Source organism: Coffea eugenioides, chromosome 2 (genome assembly GCF_003713205.1).
Source record: "Coffea eugenioides isolate CCC68of chromosome 2, Ceug_1.0, whole genome shotgun sequence".
NCBI classification, from domain to species: Eukaryota; Viridiplantae; Streptophyta; class Magnoliopsida; order Gentianales; family Rubiaceae; genus Coffea; species Coffea eugenioides.
In genome coordinates, this window is record NC_040036.1 from 39,775,445 (window position 1) to 39,792,930 (window position 17,486).

The window sequence follows — 17,486 nt, forward strand, 5'->3', positions numbered from 1 at the left end:
CGGGCTAAAGTCCGTCCTCTTTGAGACCGCATTCGCCCTCTCGTTTTCCGTAAGGTTATTGCCTCCAAAATTCCTCTGTTCACTTTTGTCTTTTGAATTGGCTTTCAAATCATGTAAATTACATATTAATTCTTCAAATTATTCTTGGAAACTCCCTGTGTCTTTTTTTTTTTAAGAAAAAAGAAAGAAAAGCATTGCTTAATTAATTGGTGAGTAATTCAATAAGTTTCGCTAGATCTCCATGCTTTTGTAGATTAGTTAACTCCTCAAATTAATATATAGCAAAGTAATATGTTTCCCCTCTATACAAAACTTGAAGCTAAAGACAGTAGGGTAGGAAATAAAACCAATTCTAATTCTATTTTAAGCTCGTATAGCCATATTAAATGTTACTATTTGAATATTACGAAGATCGGAAAGAAACATACTTATGGGATTTGGACTGTAGTTAATTGCTATGCAGTCCTTAATTTAGAATTATTTGAATGCATTTCCCTTGCTAAAGCGGGTAGAAACTTCCACTTTCTTTCTTGCACCAAATAATAACAATTAATTAATAATAATAAACATAATTGCTATAGGTCCCATACTCTTTTGGATTATTCACATCAAAGGACAATTTCTTGTCGCTGGTCCATTGTGTTATCACTCACGCAATTACTCCATTATGTTCTCATCATTTCAGCAGACTACATTCCAGTTTCATATTGTTTTCTGATGACTTGGTAAACATCTTCTTATTTCCAAACCTTTTCTCCAACTTCACTCGTCACCGTTTCTCATTTCACCAATTCACCCTCAGGACTGAAAGAAGAGATACAGAGCCCACCAATTCACCAAAGAGGCAGAAGATATAGAGAGCCCGAAATCATTTGAAGCAAACTTCTTTTGTCTGCTACCGTAAGTTTCATTTTGCTTCGACTTCACTGCAATTTTAGTTTTCAATTTTTGCAACTGCTTGGCATTTTGTTAAACTCGTATCATATGGTCTTAGCAAAATATTGTTCTTTACTATTATTGTTATTATTATTAATGTTCTTTTATAAACTCTACAATTAGTTTCCAGTTTGCTTTCAAGTTTGCAAGTGAAGGTTTGAGGTTGAGAATGAGGAGATATAACAATTTTAGTTGGAAGATTGGCGTTAAAATTAAAATATTTTGCCAACTTATTTTAGTTGATTGTCTATTAATTTTTCAATTTTTAGAAAAAAAGGAAATTTTCGTTTCCTTTTCCTTTTCAAAATTCATCTTCTTATTAGTTAATTTTCATGAAAAGGAAAAAGAAAAGCAAAGGATTTCATTTTGAAAATCAACAAATCAAACAGAAAAAAAAAAAGAAAAGAAATATTGTAGAGATCATTTTCCTGACTACTTTTGTTCATAACCAGACAAGATGAGGGATTTAACATTTCCAAAGTAATTTACTTTTCTTCTCTTTGATTTCCTTTTCCTTGCTAAATTCGTAGAACAAATAGGGCCTTGTTACTAGGAATCTCCCCCCCCCCCCCCCCTCTTAAGGTCATGCTATGGTTATGTTAACGTGCTCATTAGTGTAAATCCTGAATCAACTGGAGTTGAAATTGATGAAAACGTGTTTGATTTTCAAACTCTTAATCCCATGCCCATAAGATTTTCAGAAAGAGGATAATTTTGAGTTTATATGAAGATTGATTTGATATCTAAAAATATAAAGGCCTTCCGTTTTCAGATCACTGGTCAAATTATAAACTTCAAAACATGTGATGCCATATTCCATAGGGTTAATTACATTTACCTCCCCTGAGGTTTGACCATATTACCAATTAATCTCTGTAATTTGTCCAAATAACGGTCTCACTCTTTGAATGATCAAACATTTAACAAAAACCCCCCTTAATGCCGAAAATGCCCTTTTTGAGGCCATATTGCATTAAAAAAAGAACATATTTTTATTTATTAACTTTCAAGTAATCCAAAAAAATCATCAAAGAGTTTTTGCTTATTATTTTATAAAAATCATATCTTTGCTTCCATAAATAGTTTTGAATCAATAATTATTTTAAATCTTAAAAATGAATATTAAAAATTAGATAAATTGAAAGAAAAATAAAAAAAGAAGCAATTATTTTAAATCCTCAAGTATGGTTCGAATTTGTGGTTCAAGGCATGTTGCGGAGAGCACAAGGCATGTTTTCCTCAATTTGAACCATACCTCAGGAATTAAAATAATTTCTTCTTTTTTTATTTTTCTTTCAATTTATCTAGTTTTTAATATTCATTTTTAAGATTTAAAATAATTATTGATTCAAAACTATTTATGGAAGCAAAGATATGTTTTTTATAAAATAATAAGCAAAAACTTTTTTCTATTTTTTTGGATTGCTTCAGGGTTAATAAAATAAAAATATGTTCTTTTTTTAATGCAACATGGCCTCAATAAGGGCATTTTCGGCATTAAGGGGGTTTTTGTTAAATGTTTGATCAGTCAAAGGGTGAGACCGTTATTTGGACAAATTACAGGGATTGATTGGTAATATGGTCAAACCTCAGGGGAGGTAAATGTAATTAACCCTATTCCATAATCAACTTTTTTTTTTTTAAATATATATAATCAATCTAAGATAGTCATGAGATGGTGTCCTCTATTTTCAATGGTACCTTAAAACTTCAAGTTTTTATAGCACTCTCTTTAATATTTTGGATGCACCGTGGAAGAATTCTTTCGACAATTTATCTTACAAGGCTACAATTCTCTCAAGGCAAACCAAAGTTTGGTGTTTTGAATACTATGAAGAATCTGCCGCTTTTGGCAAAAAAAAAAAAAAAAAAAAAGAATACCATGAAGCAAAATAAATAAAAGTTCAGAAAGTACTTTTTCTGGTATACTAGTATGTCAAACAAATAAATGATGGTTGTGATCTTCCTGTTTTAGTTGCTGTATTATTATTATTTTTTTTTGGGTATCAATTTCTATGTTTTATCATACAGTTAAATGGGATAATTGTTGAGGTATAGGATACGAATTTAGCTGAAGCCCTGAGATTGAACCATAGAACCTATTTCCTATTTCTGCTTTAATAAAAATTACAATAGAACTAAACAAAAATAATAGTAATGGTAACCGATTATTTCTGAAGAAAGAAAGCTAAAGTTTCCTATAGTTTTTTGCAATCCTATTATACTTCAAATGACTGAAGCAAGGAGAGCGGATCATCCCCAAGTCTAAAAATTTATGTTATTTGTCCCCGAAATTCTAAAAGATTTTCATGGGAATAGGGGATGACTTTAAAAATCTTTCTAATGTCCAGTCGAATGGACGGTAACTGATCAAGTGGACGTGAAATGGAGGGTTAAAAAAATCTTTAAAAACAAAAAGTAAAACTTGGCCTACAAAATATTTAGAAACTTTCACATTGACCCCAAATTACAGGTCTTGGATTCTTATCCTGGCCTGACCGGGCAAGACCTCCTGATCAGGTACAACGAAACTCCCCGTAGTCAACAGCAGAATTTTTAGTCTTTGGCTGCTTTCACACGAATGCTCATGCAAATGGAGAGGCTCACAAAGCCAAAGGTTTATGAGACTTTCACATTCTTTTCAACATTTGAAACACTTTCTGAAACTTTTAGATCAAACGTGTATAATTTGATAAAATACATATCAAACGTGTATAATTTGATAAAAATACATAATAAAAGCGTGCAAGGAGTTTTTCGGAATGCACATCCGGTCATGAAACCAGAATAACATGTTTTACAACCTTTATTTTACTTTCGCCCCAAAATTTTGCAAATTTTTTTCCCATTTCTTGAGATAGTAAACTTTTGAATAATCACCTCACAGGACAATTTCTTGTCTCTTGTCAGTCTGTCTTGTCCATTTTCTGATCAGCACCAAATTGAATCGATGTCGGTTAATTTCATCACCAACTACCATTACTTTTCTTTTTCTTCTTCTTCTTTTTTGTTTCTGTTTTCCATTTGTTGGTTTGTAAAATTCGTCCACCAAGTCTGTCTTTCTATCAAGTTGCTTGCTTCATTTTAACTTTTCTTTTCAACGGCGAAATGCACTGGTAACCCTCTTTGCAGCAAATATATTGACAAACAATAAGCATCAACATATCTAATTTGATGTAAAACTAATCAGTAGAATTATTTGTGTAAAACAAGAAATTCTTGCAAAATAGAATCTAAAGAAAGAATTAAAGGAGAAAATATACTCTTTGTTTGCTTTCTAACTAATTCCAACTTACATTTAAACTATAATTTCATACGCTGCTGTCTGTGTAAATAGATAAATATATATTTAAAAGATTAAAAAAAAAATCGCTTCGGCATAAGCATGATTGATCTGCACTTGCATTCCTCAAGTAATTGAGGGAAGCTTATCATAATAATATAATAGATGTGAGCATTTTGAATTAGAGTCACTGTCATATAAAATTCAATTTCTACTTTCGTAGAGCTGCAGATTAATCACATCAAAGGACAACTTATTGCTCCCTGGTTAATTCGTCTATTCCCACCATCAAAAGGGTGCAGTGCAGTGATTAGCCACACTTTTGATTCCTGGTCCACGTATTGCTCAGTTTCCACTATCTTCTTTCAGAGTACATTCTAATTTCTGTATGTTGTGTGGGACAACAACGAACTTTGAGCACAGAGTCTACACCAAAAGGAGTCGACAGGTGAAGCTTCATCCAGTACTGGACTGACTGCTAAGTACTAAGCCCGATATCATTTGACCGTAAGCTTCATTTTTCTTTAATTTCTTTTTCATTATCAAAATTTGCAAATTCTATTGAATTCTGTTAAAATTCGTCAAATAGGGCAATTACAATCACTATTTTTAGCAAAAGATGGAAATTTATTACGATCATTGATAAAGTTTTACAAGAGGAAAACCTCAATTAAATCAAGATCTAATATTGAACTAAGGGTTAAAAATAAAAAAGTCATTATCTAATATTGAACTAAGGGTTAAAAATAAAAAAGGCATTTGTGGTTAAGTGAACATACAAGAAAGTCCCAGTAGTTTCGAAACATATAATCCGACATCTCATGATTTGAATTAAACTAAAAATGTAATGCAAATCGTTAAAACTAGCGTGTCAAATGCACACGAGCTTGTTTTGCAATTAATAGTACCTGAAAATAGTTTTTTATAATCAATTTTTAGTTGATATACCTATTTTGTTCCATACAAAAAAGCATCCTATGGTTAACCAACTTAAAGAAAAAAAAATCCTCTGTAATTTCAAAACATACAAACTGGATTTGATTTGAAACTTTCAGAAAATATATTGAAAAGGGAGTAAAGTTTCATGAGAGAAATCAACTACCAATCTTATGCACACTACTTTTGAGGTATGGTAAAAGTTTTCAATTTGGAATTTTGCTATTATAATATTATCTTAGAGGTTTTTTTAAAAAAATTTTAAGTAAGAATTTTAATACTTTTTCTTTGTATAAAGTGAAGAAAAATTTTGCAAAATAGTTGCTTATATCTGTCTCATACTCTCGAGTGGGCAATAGAACTAGATCCTATAATACCTACCGGTACAAAATTTGTGAATGTTCACAAAAATAGCGAAAGTAAAAATTGTTAAGGTCAAAAAGGCCATCAAAATGACTATTGTACTTTACGTGTGCAATGAATGATTGTGGGTTTTTTTTTTTTTTTTTGTGATCATCATGTTATCCCATATACAGATATTAACCAAATCAGAACAACTATTTTATGTGTGAAAGGGATGAAAATTATATTTTTTGAAACCATAGGGGACTTTCCTATAAGTTGGCTTAACCACAAGAGGATTTTTTTGCATTTTGTCCTTATATATATTTGGATATTTTTGTCATTTTATTTACTCATGTTAGTTTTAATGATTTTCATTGCTTTTCCAATTTGGTTCAAACCATAAGATGTCAATTGTACATTTTGAAACTATTGAGAGCTTTCCTATAAATTTGTTTGACCATAGATGGCCCTTTTGCTTTTTACCCTTGAACTAATGAGCGAATTTCCGATTATACTTAGTCCAATCTTCTTGAGCGTGGAGTGGTGTTTTTTTTTTTTTTTTTTTTTAAAGTGTAAGCGGGAGGACTCGAACCCGAGACCTCTTGCTTACACTCCCTCCTCCGTACCAACCAACCCAACCCTCCCCCGAGCGTGGCATGGTTATGTTGAATAGCATATACTTTAGATGAATTGGAGTTGAAATTGATGTAATGATTTTTGGACTTATATTGTATCCGCTTTAAATCTGTATCCACTTTAAATTTATTTTTCAAACTCTTGATTTTTGGAATATATTGAATTTTGATTCACGTGAGAAACATGTTTTTCTCGGGTGATATGATGACTGTTGTTGGACTTATACATGATTGCAAAAAGTTAAAACCAATAATTATGATAATCACAAAAGGGGGGGGGGGGGAATTACCATTATATTTTTCAGCAATTCTCCCCTATCTTCTATTTTTTCACAAGTTTTGTGCTGACCATTTTCATTTTTTAAACGTTTCAATTGGGATTTAGTTCATTTAATAGGTTTTATACAGAGTTTAAAATTCATAAAAAATCTATAACAATAAAGAAAATATAAAAATATAAAAAAGGAATATGTGAAAGGAAAAAAATTCCCTAATTGTTTTGTTTTCTTTTTTTTTTTGTCTGAAAGTTCATTTGATTTAGATAGAGACTCAAATGCTATCCTATGCTTATGTATTAATTGGACAAAAATAATCGTCAAAAGGTACTAGGGGCGGCCAATAGGGGCAGCCCCCCAGCCCCAACCCAAAACCCCCAACTTTTGCCTAATCTCCTTTAACCCCTAAACAGTTTGCCTCCCCTTCACTTAAACTTTTTGCCTTCGGAAAAATATGAACTTGTCTATATATATTTAGAATGTTACTAAATCAGTTGATCTACAAATTTTAATTTTCTATTAAATGCTTTATATTACATATTATTTTCTTAGAATTTTGTTTATTGTCTCCAAATATATCCCATTATTAAACATGTATTACAATTTTGTAACTAATTGGCTCTTTCATTTAGTACTTTAAAGTAAAACTCTGGGATATGCTCATATTGATAGATTTTTTCCCTAATGTAGGGTGGTAAGAAAGCAAATATAGAAACATGAGCTACAATATAAATTTAACATACTAATACATTTTTTAATTCAATACTGGGTATACAAGTTGAATCTGAATTTATTGGTGTTCTTATAATTATCTTCATAGCGAAGAACTTGTTGTTAGACAACTTTGGATTAGAAGATTTTGTATTAAATTGCAAGTAGATATCAAGTTCGAATCATTAAACCAAAGAAATGGAAAAGAAATTTAATTTATAGGTCCAATACTATTCTGGATTTTTAGAATTTTTTAGAATTTGATTTTTTGCTTTTCTTTCTTTTTTGGCATTAAATGGACTGATAATTGGAGCAAAGTCATGAAGCAAAGGTTGAGTACAATCATTGAGAATTTCTAAATGGATGAATCAGTGTCTACTTTCTTTCCAACCTGCATTTCACTTTCTTAAGCGGTTAGAAACTTCGACTTTCTTTCTTGCACCCAAGAAAGAAAGAATACACACAGATAGATAGATATATATATATATATATATATATATATATATATTTCCCATACTATTCTGGATTACTCACATCAAAGGACAATTTCTTGTTGCTGGTCCTTCTATTTATTACCCACGCAATTGCTCCATTATCTTCTCATCATTTCAGATTACATTCTAATTTCATATTGTTTTCTGATGACTTTCTTTGATCACAGACTCTATCCCAATCCTTTTCTCCAACTTCACTCGGCACCATTTCTCATTTCGCTACACCATTCAACAAAGGAGCAGATGAGATAGAGAAGCTTTCATCAACTTCTGGACTGACTTGTGAGCCCGAAATCATTCGAAGCAAAACTTGTTTTGTCTGCTACCGTAAGTTTCATTTTGCTTCGACATCACTGCATTTTTAATTTTCAATTTTTTCAATTTCATGGCATTTTGTTAAATTCGTGTTATATGGTCTCTTAGCAAAATATTATTGTTCTTTATTATTACTGTTATTATTATTAATATTCTTTTATAGACTCTGCAATTAGTTTCCAGTTTCCATTCAAGTTTGCAAGTGAAGGTTTGAGGCTGAGAATGAGATGATCTAAACAATTTTAGTTCGAAGTTTGGCATCAAAATTAAAATATTTTGCCAACTTATTTTAATTGATTGTCTGTTAAGTTTTTAATTTCAGAAAGGAAAAAGAGAGATTTCCGTTTGGATTTCCATTTCAAAATTCGTCTTCTTATTAGTTAATTTTCATAATAAAAAAAGAAAAAGAAAAGCAAAGGATTTCCTTTTCAAAATCTACAAGCCAAACTGGGGAAAAAAGGGAAAATCCACTTTTCATCCTCAAACTTTGTGACAAAGACACATTTGGTCCCCAAACTTTTCGTCAGAACACATTGAGTACATGAATTAACGATTTTTTGCCACATTTAGTCAAAAAACGGGAATTTACTCAATTTGGACGGTGAAGACCACGTGGCCGTTAACAAATGTCCAAATATCAATTTATAACCAACACAAGTCAGCTTTTTGTGGACATTACACAATTCCTTGAACAAGTTGTCCATTTTGGTATTATTTTAAGTTCTTACTTAATGGGCATTACCTATTCAAAATACTATCTTTTTGTGGACATTTTACTCTCAAACATTCAATTTATAACAAAAATATAAATGTTTTTAAGTAAAATTCAAAAAGTGTTATAGTAATTTCTTACGAAAAAAAAACTAGTAGGTTATCTATTTAACATAAATTAAATATTTTTTAAAAAAGAAATATCCCATAAAGTACCAACTCTTTATGATTTTTCTCTATTACATGAATCAAGTACCAGGTTTTTATGGACATTTTATTCTGAATCATTTAATTTATGTTAAATACATAAATATTTACAAATAAAATTCAAAAGCCGTTACACAAATATTTTTACGAAAGGAAAACTAGCATGATTTATATTTAATATAAATTTTAATATAAATGAAGTAATTGAAAGTAAAAAAAATTGTTCATAACATACCAATTCTTTACTAGTTTCTTCGATTATATGAATAAAGTACTAACTATTTATGAGCATTTTACTTTGAATCATTTAATTTATATTAAATACATAAATTTTTATAAGTGAAATTCAAAAAGTGTTACACTAATATTATTACGAAAGGGAAACTAGTAGGTTTTGTATTTAACATAAATTAAATACGTGAAAATAAACAAAGAAATTATCCACTTTTTACTAGCTCTTTACGGGTTTCTTCTATTATATGAATAAAGTTCTAGCTATTTATAGGCATTTTACTCTGAATCATATAATTTATGTTAAATACATAAATGTTTGTAAGTAAAATTTAAAAAGTGATATACTAATATTTTTACGAAAGGAAAACTAGTAGGTTTTATATTTAACATCAATTTAATACGTGAAAGTAAAAAAAAAAAAAAAGAAATTGCCCATAACATATCAGCTCTTTATGGATTTCCTCTATTACACGAACAAAGTAATAGCTATTTATGAGCATTTTACTCTGAATTATTTAATTTATATTAAATATACTGGATTGGAAAAGCTTTGTTGAATCACTCCATTAACTCTGCTAATCTCAAGTAGCTTTTCACTTCATTAACTCGGTGGGAAAGGGGAAAACTTGGAGAAGAAAAGCAGTGGGTTAGAGAGAGAGAGTCAAGTGTGGACTTGTGTCTGATTTGTGTTGGTTATAAATTGATATTTGAACATTTGTTAACGGCCACGTGGTCTTCACTATCCAAATTGAGTAAATTTCCTTTTTTGACTAAATGTGGCAAAAAAATGTTAATTCATGTACTCAATGTGTTATGACGAAAAGTTTGGGACCAAATGTGTCTTCAAGTTTGAGGATGAAAAGTGGATTTTTCCCGGGAAAAAAACAACTTTTGTAGAGATCATTTTCCTTACTACCTCCTTTTCAAAATTCATCTTCTTATTGATCAATTTTCATTTAAAAGAAAAGAGAAAAGCAAAGGATTTCCTTTTCAAAATCCATAAACCAAACAAGAAAAAAAAAAACAAACAACTTTTGTAGAGATTATTTTCCTTTTAAAAGAAAGAGAAAAGCAAAGGATTTCCTTTTCAAAATCCATAAACCAAATCGAGAAAAAAAACAAACAACTTTTGTAGAGGTTATTTTCCTTACTACCTTTCATTCATAACCAAACAAGATAAGGAATTTAATACTTCCAAAGCAGTGGCAGAGCCAGAAAAAATTCTCAGTGGGGGCAAAAGCAATACTAAAATTTTTTACCTACTATTTTTTTAGTTTTTTAAGCAAAAAAAAAAAAAAATATTCACCAACAAGTTAAAATAAAAGAGTAAATCTTATATACATTGACGGTATATACACTATTACGGTTGGATATACGATACATATGCAAAATTTGAGTTTTAAATTCAAATTCGGATTATGTGTCATGCATTTAATGGTGAAAGTGTATACATTGTCAGTGTATACAAGATTAATCTGAAATGAAAAGCCTTTTTTTAGTTTACTTCAAATGGAATTTTGTGACATACATATTTTTTTAGAATATTAGTTCATGAACCAATTAAGAGAACCACGTAATTTTTTCACTTATTTCGTAAAAAAACTCCAGAGGCACACTTGAAATTATATTAAAATTCTACAAGTATTTTAGAAATTTAATCACGGCCCCCAGTGCCCCCACCTTAAATCCGCCGGTGTTCCAAAGGAATTTACTTTGTTTTTCTTCCATTTCCTTTTCCTTGCTAAATTCGTAGAACAAATAGAGCCTTATTTCTAGGAATCTTCCGCCTCCCCTCCCCCCAACCCCCTGAAACCAAAACCAAAAAATCATGCTATGGTGGTGTTAATGCATTTATTAGTATAAACCCTAGGTCAACTGGAGTTGAAATTGATGAAAATCAAACTCTTGCCCATAAGTTTTGTAGAAAGAGGATAATTTTGAGTTTACGTGATGATTGGTTTGAATTCTAAGACTATAAAGATCTTCCGTTTCCAAATCACTGCTCAAATTATAAATTTCAAAAAATGTGACGCCATATTCCATAATAAACCGTCCTCTATAGTTTTGTGCAATCCAATCCTATTAAACTTCAAATGACGGAAGCAGGGGCAGAGGACCATTGCCCCCCAAGTCTAAATATTTATGTTATTTGTCCCTGAAATTTAGAATGATTTCAAATAAGTTATACGTTAATTATAAGTAAAACTTCACCCTGCAAAAAAAATTAAAATTAAAAACTTTCACTTTGACCCAAATTACAGGTCTATGCAGTACGGTGCTCTAAAGTAAGTTTTGTCACTGCTTCAAATATGCATATGCTTTCTCAAACTGCTCTTTGTTACAGAAAGCATCCATTTTTGTTCAGTCTTTCCAAAAAAAGTTGCCTTTATCCTTTTTCTTTTGAGTGAAATGGGACTGAAGAAGTGAATAGTAAATAGTTCGGGTTACAATGCTAGTTTATTATACTTCTTTGTCTCTCCATTCGTTGGATTAAAAATACATCTAACTTGAGAATGTTCCCACTAAAATTTATATGAACATTTTAGGATTATTTCTTAGTGCCTGATAATTCTCGCTTGTTCAAACTAAAATGAAATAAATGTAGATGATATCCCATTAAACAAGTCAGTGAAGCACTTACAATCTCCTCAACATGATATTTTTTTTCCTTCTTTTTATCACAAAAAGGAAATTTACCAGTATTAATCACAATCTGTAAAAAGAATAAATTAAAAGCAAAACGCAATCATGAAACTACTTGAACTCAATGTCATTACACCAATTAGAAAAAATAGAAATTGAATTAGATTCTTAGGAAAAGCACTTCAAAATCATTTTTTCTATTTTATCAAACTACAGAAATCCCATAATAGGTTAATTGCGTAGTTAATTTTATTTCAAGACAATCCCCAAAAATAGAGGTTCTCTTACAATGGAAACATATATTACAGCAAGACAAAAGAGAAAGAGAAATTGTGTTCAGGCATTTGGGCATTTTTGGTATTATCTATCTCTGTATCCAAGCCTTCTGTACTCTCTCTCTCTTAGACTTTTATCTCTTTAAATAAATTTGAACTTTTTCAATATATGTATTGAACGACTTCACTTATCATGGTTTTAATCATTACGTTTGAATTTATTGACTTTGCTAAAAAATAAATATTTGCTCATAAGAAAATGGATCAATGCATTTTTTTGCATTTAAATGAAAATGAATATGTAGCTTTGTATAGTTTTTTGTGTATAAGCATTGCATAAGTTAAATTACTATCTCAAAAATAAAGGTCAATTGTTTGTGTGTATTGCAGTATTCAGTCAATACAACCACATCAAAATAAACGGATGTATAATTTTTTTTTTTCAAAATTTGCATAGTATTTGAACATTTAGAATATACGAATTTTTCTAAAGAGATGTGAAGGACCGTTGTTGATATTCTTATCTGAAATTATACTTGCCTTGCACAGATATACAACTAATCAAACAAAAAGAGAAAAAAAAAAAAAAAAGTCCCGTGTCAATGAGCTAAAATACCAATGACAGTGAATTCATTTAGGTATTCTTTTGAGTGTATATATATGCATTAACTTAATTTTTTAACTTCATTTAACATCTCTAAAACATTTATTAGTTAGTCAACAGTCCATCGCCTATAATTTGTATTAGTTCAGCCCACATTCAGTCAAAATTGTGTAAGTAGAAACTTTGTACGAAGTGCAAACTAAGCCAGCTAAACTTTTCCTGCTGCAATATTTTCTTCTTGTTAAATCTACTTCTCTCACTCATTACTTTTCAACTATTTCAATTTGTATCTTCAAGGTACTTGTGTGTTCTATCCATTCTGAGGTCACAAGATTAAGCCTCCAACTGCATTAAGAAGCCTACATTATTTGTGAGCAGGCTGTTCTTTCTTTCTTGTTTGAGGCTGCAAGCTTTTTTCTTTCCTGACCTGTGCCTAGGAGATATGGCTGTTGCTTTAGCTGTGGGAAGTTCTGTCCTGTCGGCTTTCCTTCAAGTTGTATTTGATAGGATGGCTACAAAAGAGTTCGTGAATCTGTTTCAAAAAGGAAAGAATGATGAAGAACTCCTCCAGAAACTCAAGCTGAACTTACTGGCACTCGGAGCTGTGCTTGATGATGCAGAGAACAAGCAAACTAGGAACCAATCTGTCAAAGGATGGCTAGATGAGCTTCATGATACCATTTACCAGGCAGATGAATTACTTGATGAGATCAACACTGAGGCACTACGACTAGAGGTTGAAGCCGAACACCGAAGCTCAGCTAGTCAGGTAAGTGTTTCCACTTACAGCAAATCTTCCAGTAATGATTTCCTTAAGAAGATGATGCCAGAGATAGAAAAAATGGTTGTCAAACTAGATTGGTTCGTACAACAAATTAATCCCCTGGGTCTGCAAGTTGTTGATCAAAAAATTCAATCATGTCGACGACTGCCTTCCACTTCTTTGGTTGATGAGACCAGCGTGTATGGTCGAGAAGTTGATAAAGAGAAGATAATTGAAATGCTACTATCTGAGAGTGTAAATAGAGTCAATGTCACTGTGATTCCATTGGTTGGCCTTGGGGGAATTGGTAAGACCACTCTTGCTCAATTGGTTTACAATGATAAGCGGGTGCAAGACCATTTTTCTATAAAAGCATGGGTTTGCATATCCGAAGATTACGATGCTACCAGGATAACAAAAGAACTTCTTGGGGAGCTCGATATTCCATTTTCTGATATGAGTGAGAATTTGAATTCCCTTCAAATGAAGTTACAATTGGGGCTAACTCAAAAACAGTTTCTTCTTGTTTTAGATGATTTTTGGAATCGGGACTACAATGACTGGGATAAATTGAAGGTGCTATTCAAAGGTGGATTGCAAGGAAGTAAAATCATTGTAACTACACGTGATGAGAAAATTGCACTAATGATGTGTAAAAAAGAGTCGATTTATCATCTGGATTTGATGAAAGAGGGAGATTCTTGGTCATTGTTTGAAAAGCACGCATTTGAAAATATAGATGGAAATCAAAGTTCGGAACTCGAACAGATAGGTAAGAAAATTGTGAAGAAGTGTGGAGGATTACCTTTGGCCATGAAAACAGTTGCAGGTCTCTTGCGTTCGGAAACAACTGCTGAAGAGTGGAAAGATATTTTAGTAAGTGAAGATTGGAGTCAAACAGACAATCAAGATGGCATCTTGCCAGCATTGAGATTAAGCTATAATCATCTTCCTTCACATCTAAAAAGGTGCTTTGCCTTTTGTGCTGTATTTCATAAGGATTACCAGTTTGAGAAGGAGGAAATAATTCAATTATGGCAAGCTCATGATCTTTTGGAGAACCCTAGAGGTAATAGAAGAATTGAAGAAATAGGTGAACAGTACTTGCGTGAGTTGAGATTGAGGTCATTGTTTGAGCAGTCAACTGCCAATTTTTTCATAATGCATGACCTTGTCAACGATTTGGCTAGATTTGTTTCTGGAAAATATTGTCTCAGGTTGGAAGATCATCACCTAGGGCATGGTACAATAGGTAGAATAAGTAACTTTTCTTACCATCCTAGTTCTTATGACACCTATCAAAAATTTGAACTCTTGAGGGGGACTAAGAACTTGAGAACATTTTTATCATTAAGTATTAGTAAAAATTCAAACCAGAAATATGAAGTAAGCCCCAAATTTTTACATGGAATGTTGCCCAAATTCAAGTCCTTAAGGGTTCTGTCTTTGTTGGGCTATCATATCATTAAGTTGCCCGACTCAATTAGTCATTTGAAACACCTACGTTTTTTGAATCTCTCTTCCACAAACGTGAATACCCTACCAGAATGGATATGCACCTTCTATAACCTACAAACCTTGCTGTTGACAAATTGTAAGAAACTTCAAGAGTTGCCAGTAAATTTGGCAAAGTTAATTAATTTGTCTTACCTGGATATAAGTGGAACTCCATTGAAGACAATGCCACTACACATGGGTAGACTCAGAAACCTTCAAGTCTTGACTAAGTTTATAGTAGGCAAGAGTAGTGGTTCAATGATCGAGGAGTTGGGCAAATTTCGTAAGCTTCGTGGTGGGCTCTTCATTTCAAATCTAGAAAATGTTTCTTGTGGTAGGGATGCATCAATGGTGAACCTAAAGGGTAAGAAACACCTTGACAAGTTAGCTTTGAAATGGAATGGTGATACCAATGATTCGCAAGTTGCGAAAGACGTGCTTGATAATTTAGAACCTCATTCAAGCATAAAACTTCTCAAGATCGAAGGATATTGTGGGACAACATTTCCAAATTGGATAGGCAGCCCTTCACTAACCAATTTGAAATCCTTGAGTCTATCTAGCTGTGAATATTGCTTATTCTTGCCTGCACTTGGGCAGCTAAGATCTTTGCAATCACTTGAAATTGTTGGAATGAGTTGCATATCAGCTTTAACAGAGGATTTTTATGGAGACACTAGGGCAACTATGGCGTTCACATCTTTGAAAAAGTTGGGAATTGAGAAGATGCCAGAGTTGGAGAAATGGCACATACCAAAATATGAAGTCTTCAATAACCTTGAAGAACTCTATATAATTGATTGCCCCAAACTAATTGGAGAACTCCCCCAACAATGTTCATCACTACGAATTCTTGAGATATCCAGGTGCGACAGTCTTGTTCTTCCCAATGGTCAATTAAGTATCTTCAATGGAAACAACATTCAACAATTCACATCTCTTTGTGATCTGAAGATTTCAAATCTAAAGAGTTTGAAAGGGTTGTGCCTAGAGCTCAACCAGTTAGTCAAGCTTCAGAGATTGAGCATAGTTGACTGTGGGTCTCTCTTACCCTTTCTCCCGAGTTACCTACCTTCCTCACTTAAAGTACTTAATTATGAAGGTTGTTGCAACTTGGAAGTCGAGAGTGAAAACTGGCAACTGGAGGATTTGACATTAGTTAATTATGATTCTCACAAAGTTGTGTGCCTTGGCCGGTTTCCTATGCTAAAAAGCCTTGAAATTTTGAACTGCAAAAGTACTGGGATTGGGAGCCAAAATAGTGGTGCTGCTACTAGTGTGATGACGTCACTGCAAACCTTAACCATCTCCGGCTCGGTTGATCTAATTTCTTTCCCTGAGGGCAGGTTGCCAGCAGCTCCCAAGCTAACGCAGCTTCATCTCTGGAATTGCAAGAAGCTCAAGTTCTTGCCGCAACAGATGGATTCCCTCTTCCCATCTCTTCGGCATCTGTTTATAAGCTGTTGTCCAAATATCGAATGCTTACCGGAAGGAGGTTTGCCCTCTAGCCTACAATGCCTTGACATCTCCACTTGCAAAAAGCTCATAAGTCGCCGGAGAGAGTGGGGTGTAGCGAAACTGCCCTCCCTCACGCAATTCAGAATTGGTGGTATCGATGATGAAGTAGAGTCATTTCCAGAGGAGGATTGGCTACTGCCTTGCACACTTCAATCTCTCCAATTATGGGCCCATAAGAATCTGAAAAAGCTAAGCTATTCTGGCCTTCGACACCTTTGCTCCCTTCAGACACTATATATCAGAAACTGTACTCGGCTCCAATCCCTACCGGAAGAGGGACTGCCTGCCTCACTCACCACACTAGAAATCGAGAAATGCCCACTATTGAAACCAAGGTTAAGATGGAAGAAAGGACAAGACTGGCCCAAGGTTGCCCGCATCCCATGCATAATAGTCGATTTGGAGCTAGTTCCTTGATGATGACCCTGGGTACTGGTAAGGGCTTGCCTCCCAATGTTACAAGACCCTTATCATCATCACCATCTATTTACGTAATTAAAGGTACTTCTTGTTTATCACTTGTCTTCAGATTTCCATTCTAGCAGTATCCTCTGAAGCCTCAGAAGGCAAAATCAAAACTAACTATTGCATCTCTTTTTATGATTGCAATAGGAATAGCCAGTTGTGAATAGCTAGTGTGTTTTGAAGGTGGAGGTTATCGCTGCTGCAACAATCTCGGCCAAGGTAGGTAAGATCATAATATATTCCTTAATTTAGATTTGTTACTGTAACACTATGCCTTAATCTTCTATTTTCTTCTAGGAGAACTTTTTCACTTCATTTTTTTTTCTCAAAATATGCTTTTGGTTCATTTCTGCGCTGTAGATTCTGATCAAGTAATGCGACCAACTCAGGCAGACCAAGGCTTTCCTCAATTGGTAAATGCTGATGGAGAAAAAAAAAACTTCATACTCTGTAAGGTATCTACAATAATCAGACTGTTCTTGAACTTGCTAAGTGTCTTCCATAATTTATCTAATGCGCTTAATAGTTTATGTTTGAAACTCTGAGGTCCTTCTGGTGGACTTGTTAATGTGCTTGTTTCACAATCCTATATTTCTTCTATAAATTATGATAAAACACAATTTGCATCTTCTAACCAGC

The 17,486-nt window shown here is 32.7% G+C and overlaps 2 protein-coding genes and 1 long non-coding RNA gene across 4 annotated transcripts; all 3 read left to right on the forward strand.

Annotated features, from left to right (window-relative positions):
- On the forward strand, positions 1-8,033 carry LOC113760727. Its single transcript, XR_003467096.1, has 4 exons — positions 1-54; positions 803-900; positions 4,443-4,726; positions 7,783-8,033. It is a non-coding gene; the product is annotated as an uncharacterized LOC113760727 (long non-coding RNA).
- Positions 8,034-13,046: 5,013 nt separating this feature from the next.
- On the forward strand, positions 13,047-15,487 carry LOC113759702 (putative disease resistance RPP13-like protein 1). The gene is made up of 2 exons (XM_027302276.1): positions 13,047-15,357; positions 15,465-15,487. The coding sequence occupies exons 1-2, from the start codon at positions 13,047-13,049 to the stop codon at positions 15,485-15,487; spliced, it is 2,334 nt and encodes a 777-aa protein (XP_027158077.1).
- Positions 15,458-17,295, forward strand: LOC113760726 (putative disease resistance protein At3g14460). 2 transcript variants are annotated; one of them, XM_027303412.1, is made up of 3 exons: positions 15,458-16,883; positions 16,995-17,070; positions 17,208-17,295. In XM_027303412.1, exon 1 carries the CDS (start codon positions 15,498-15,500, stop codon positions 16,797-16,799), a length of 1,302 nt encoding a protein of 433 aa, XP_027159213.1. In that variant the 5' UTR covers positions 15,458-15,497; the 3' UTR covers positions 16,800-16,883; positions 16,995-17,070; positions 17,208-17,295. The 2 variants fall into 2 exon arrangements, with proteins under 2 accessions (XP_027159213.1, XP_027159214.1); XM_027303413.1 differs by having other exon boundaries at positions 16,995-17,066.
- Positions 17,296-17,486: the final 191 nt, after the last annotated feature.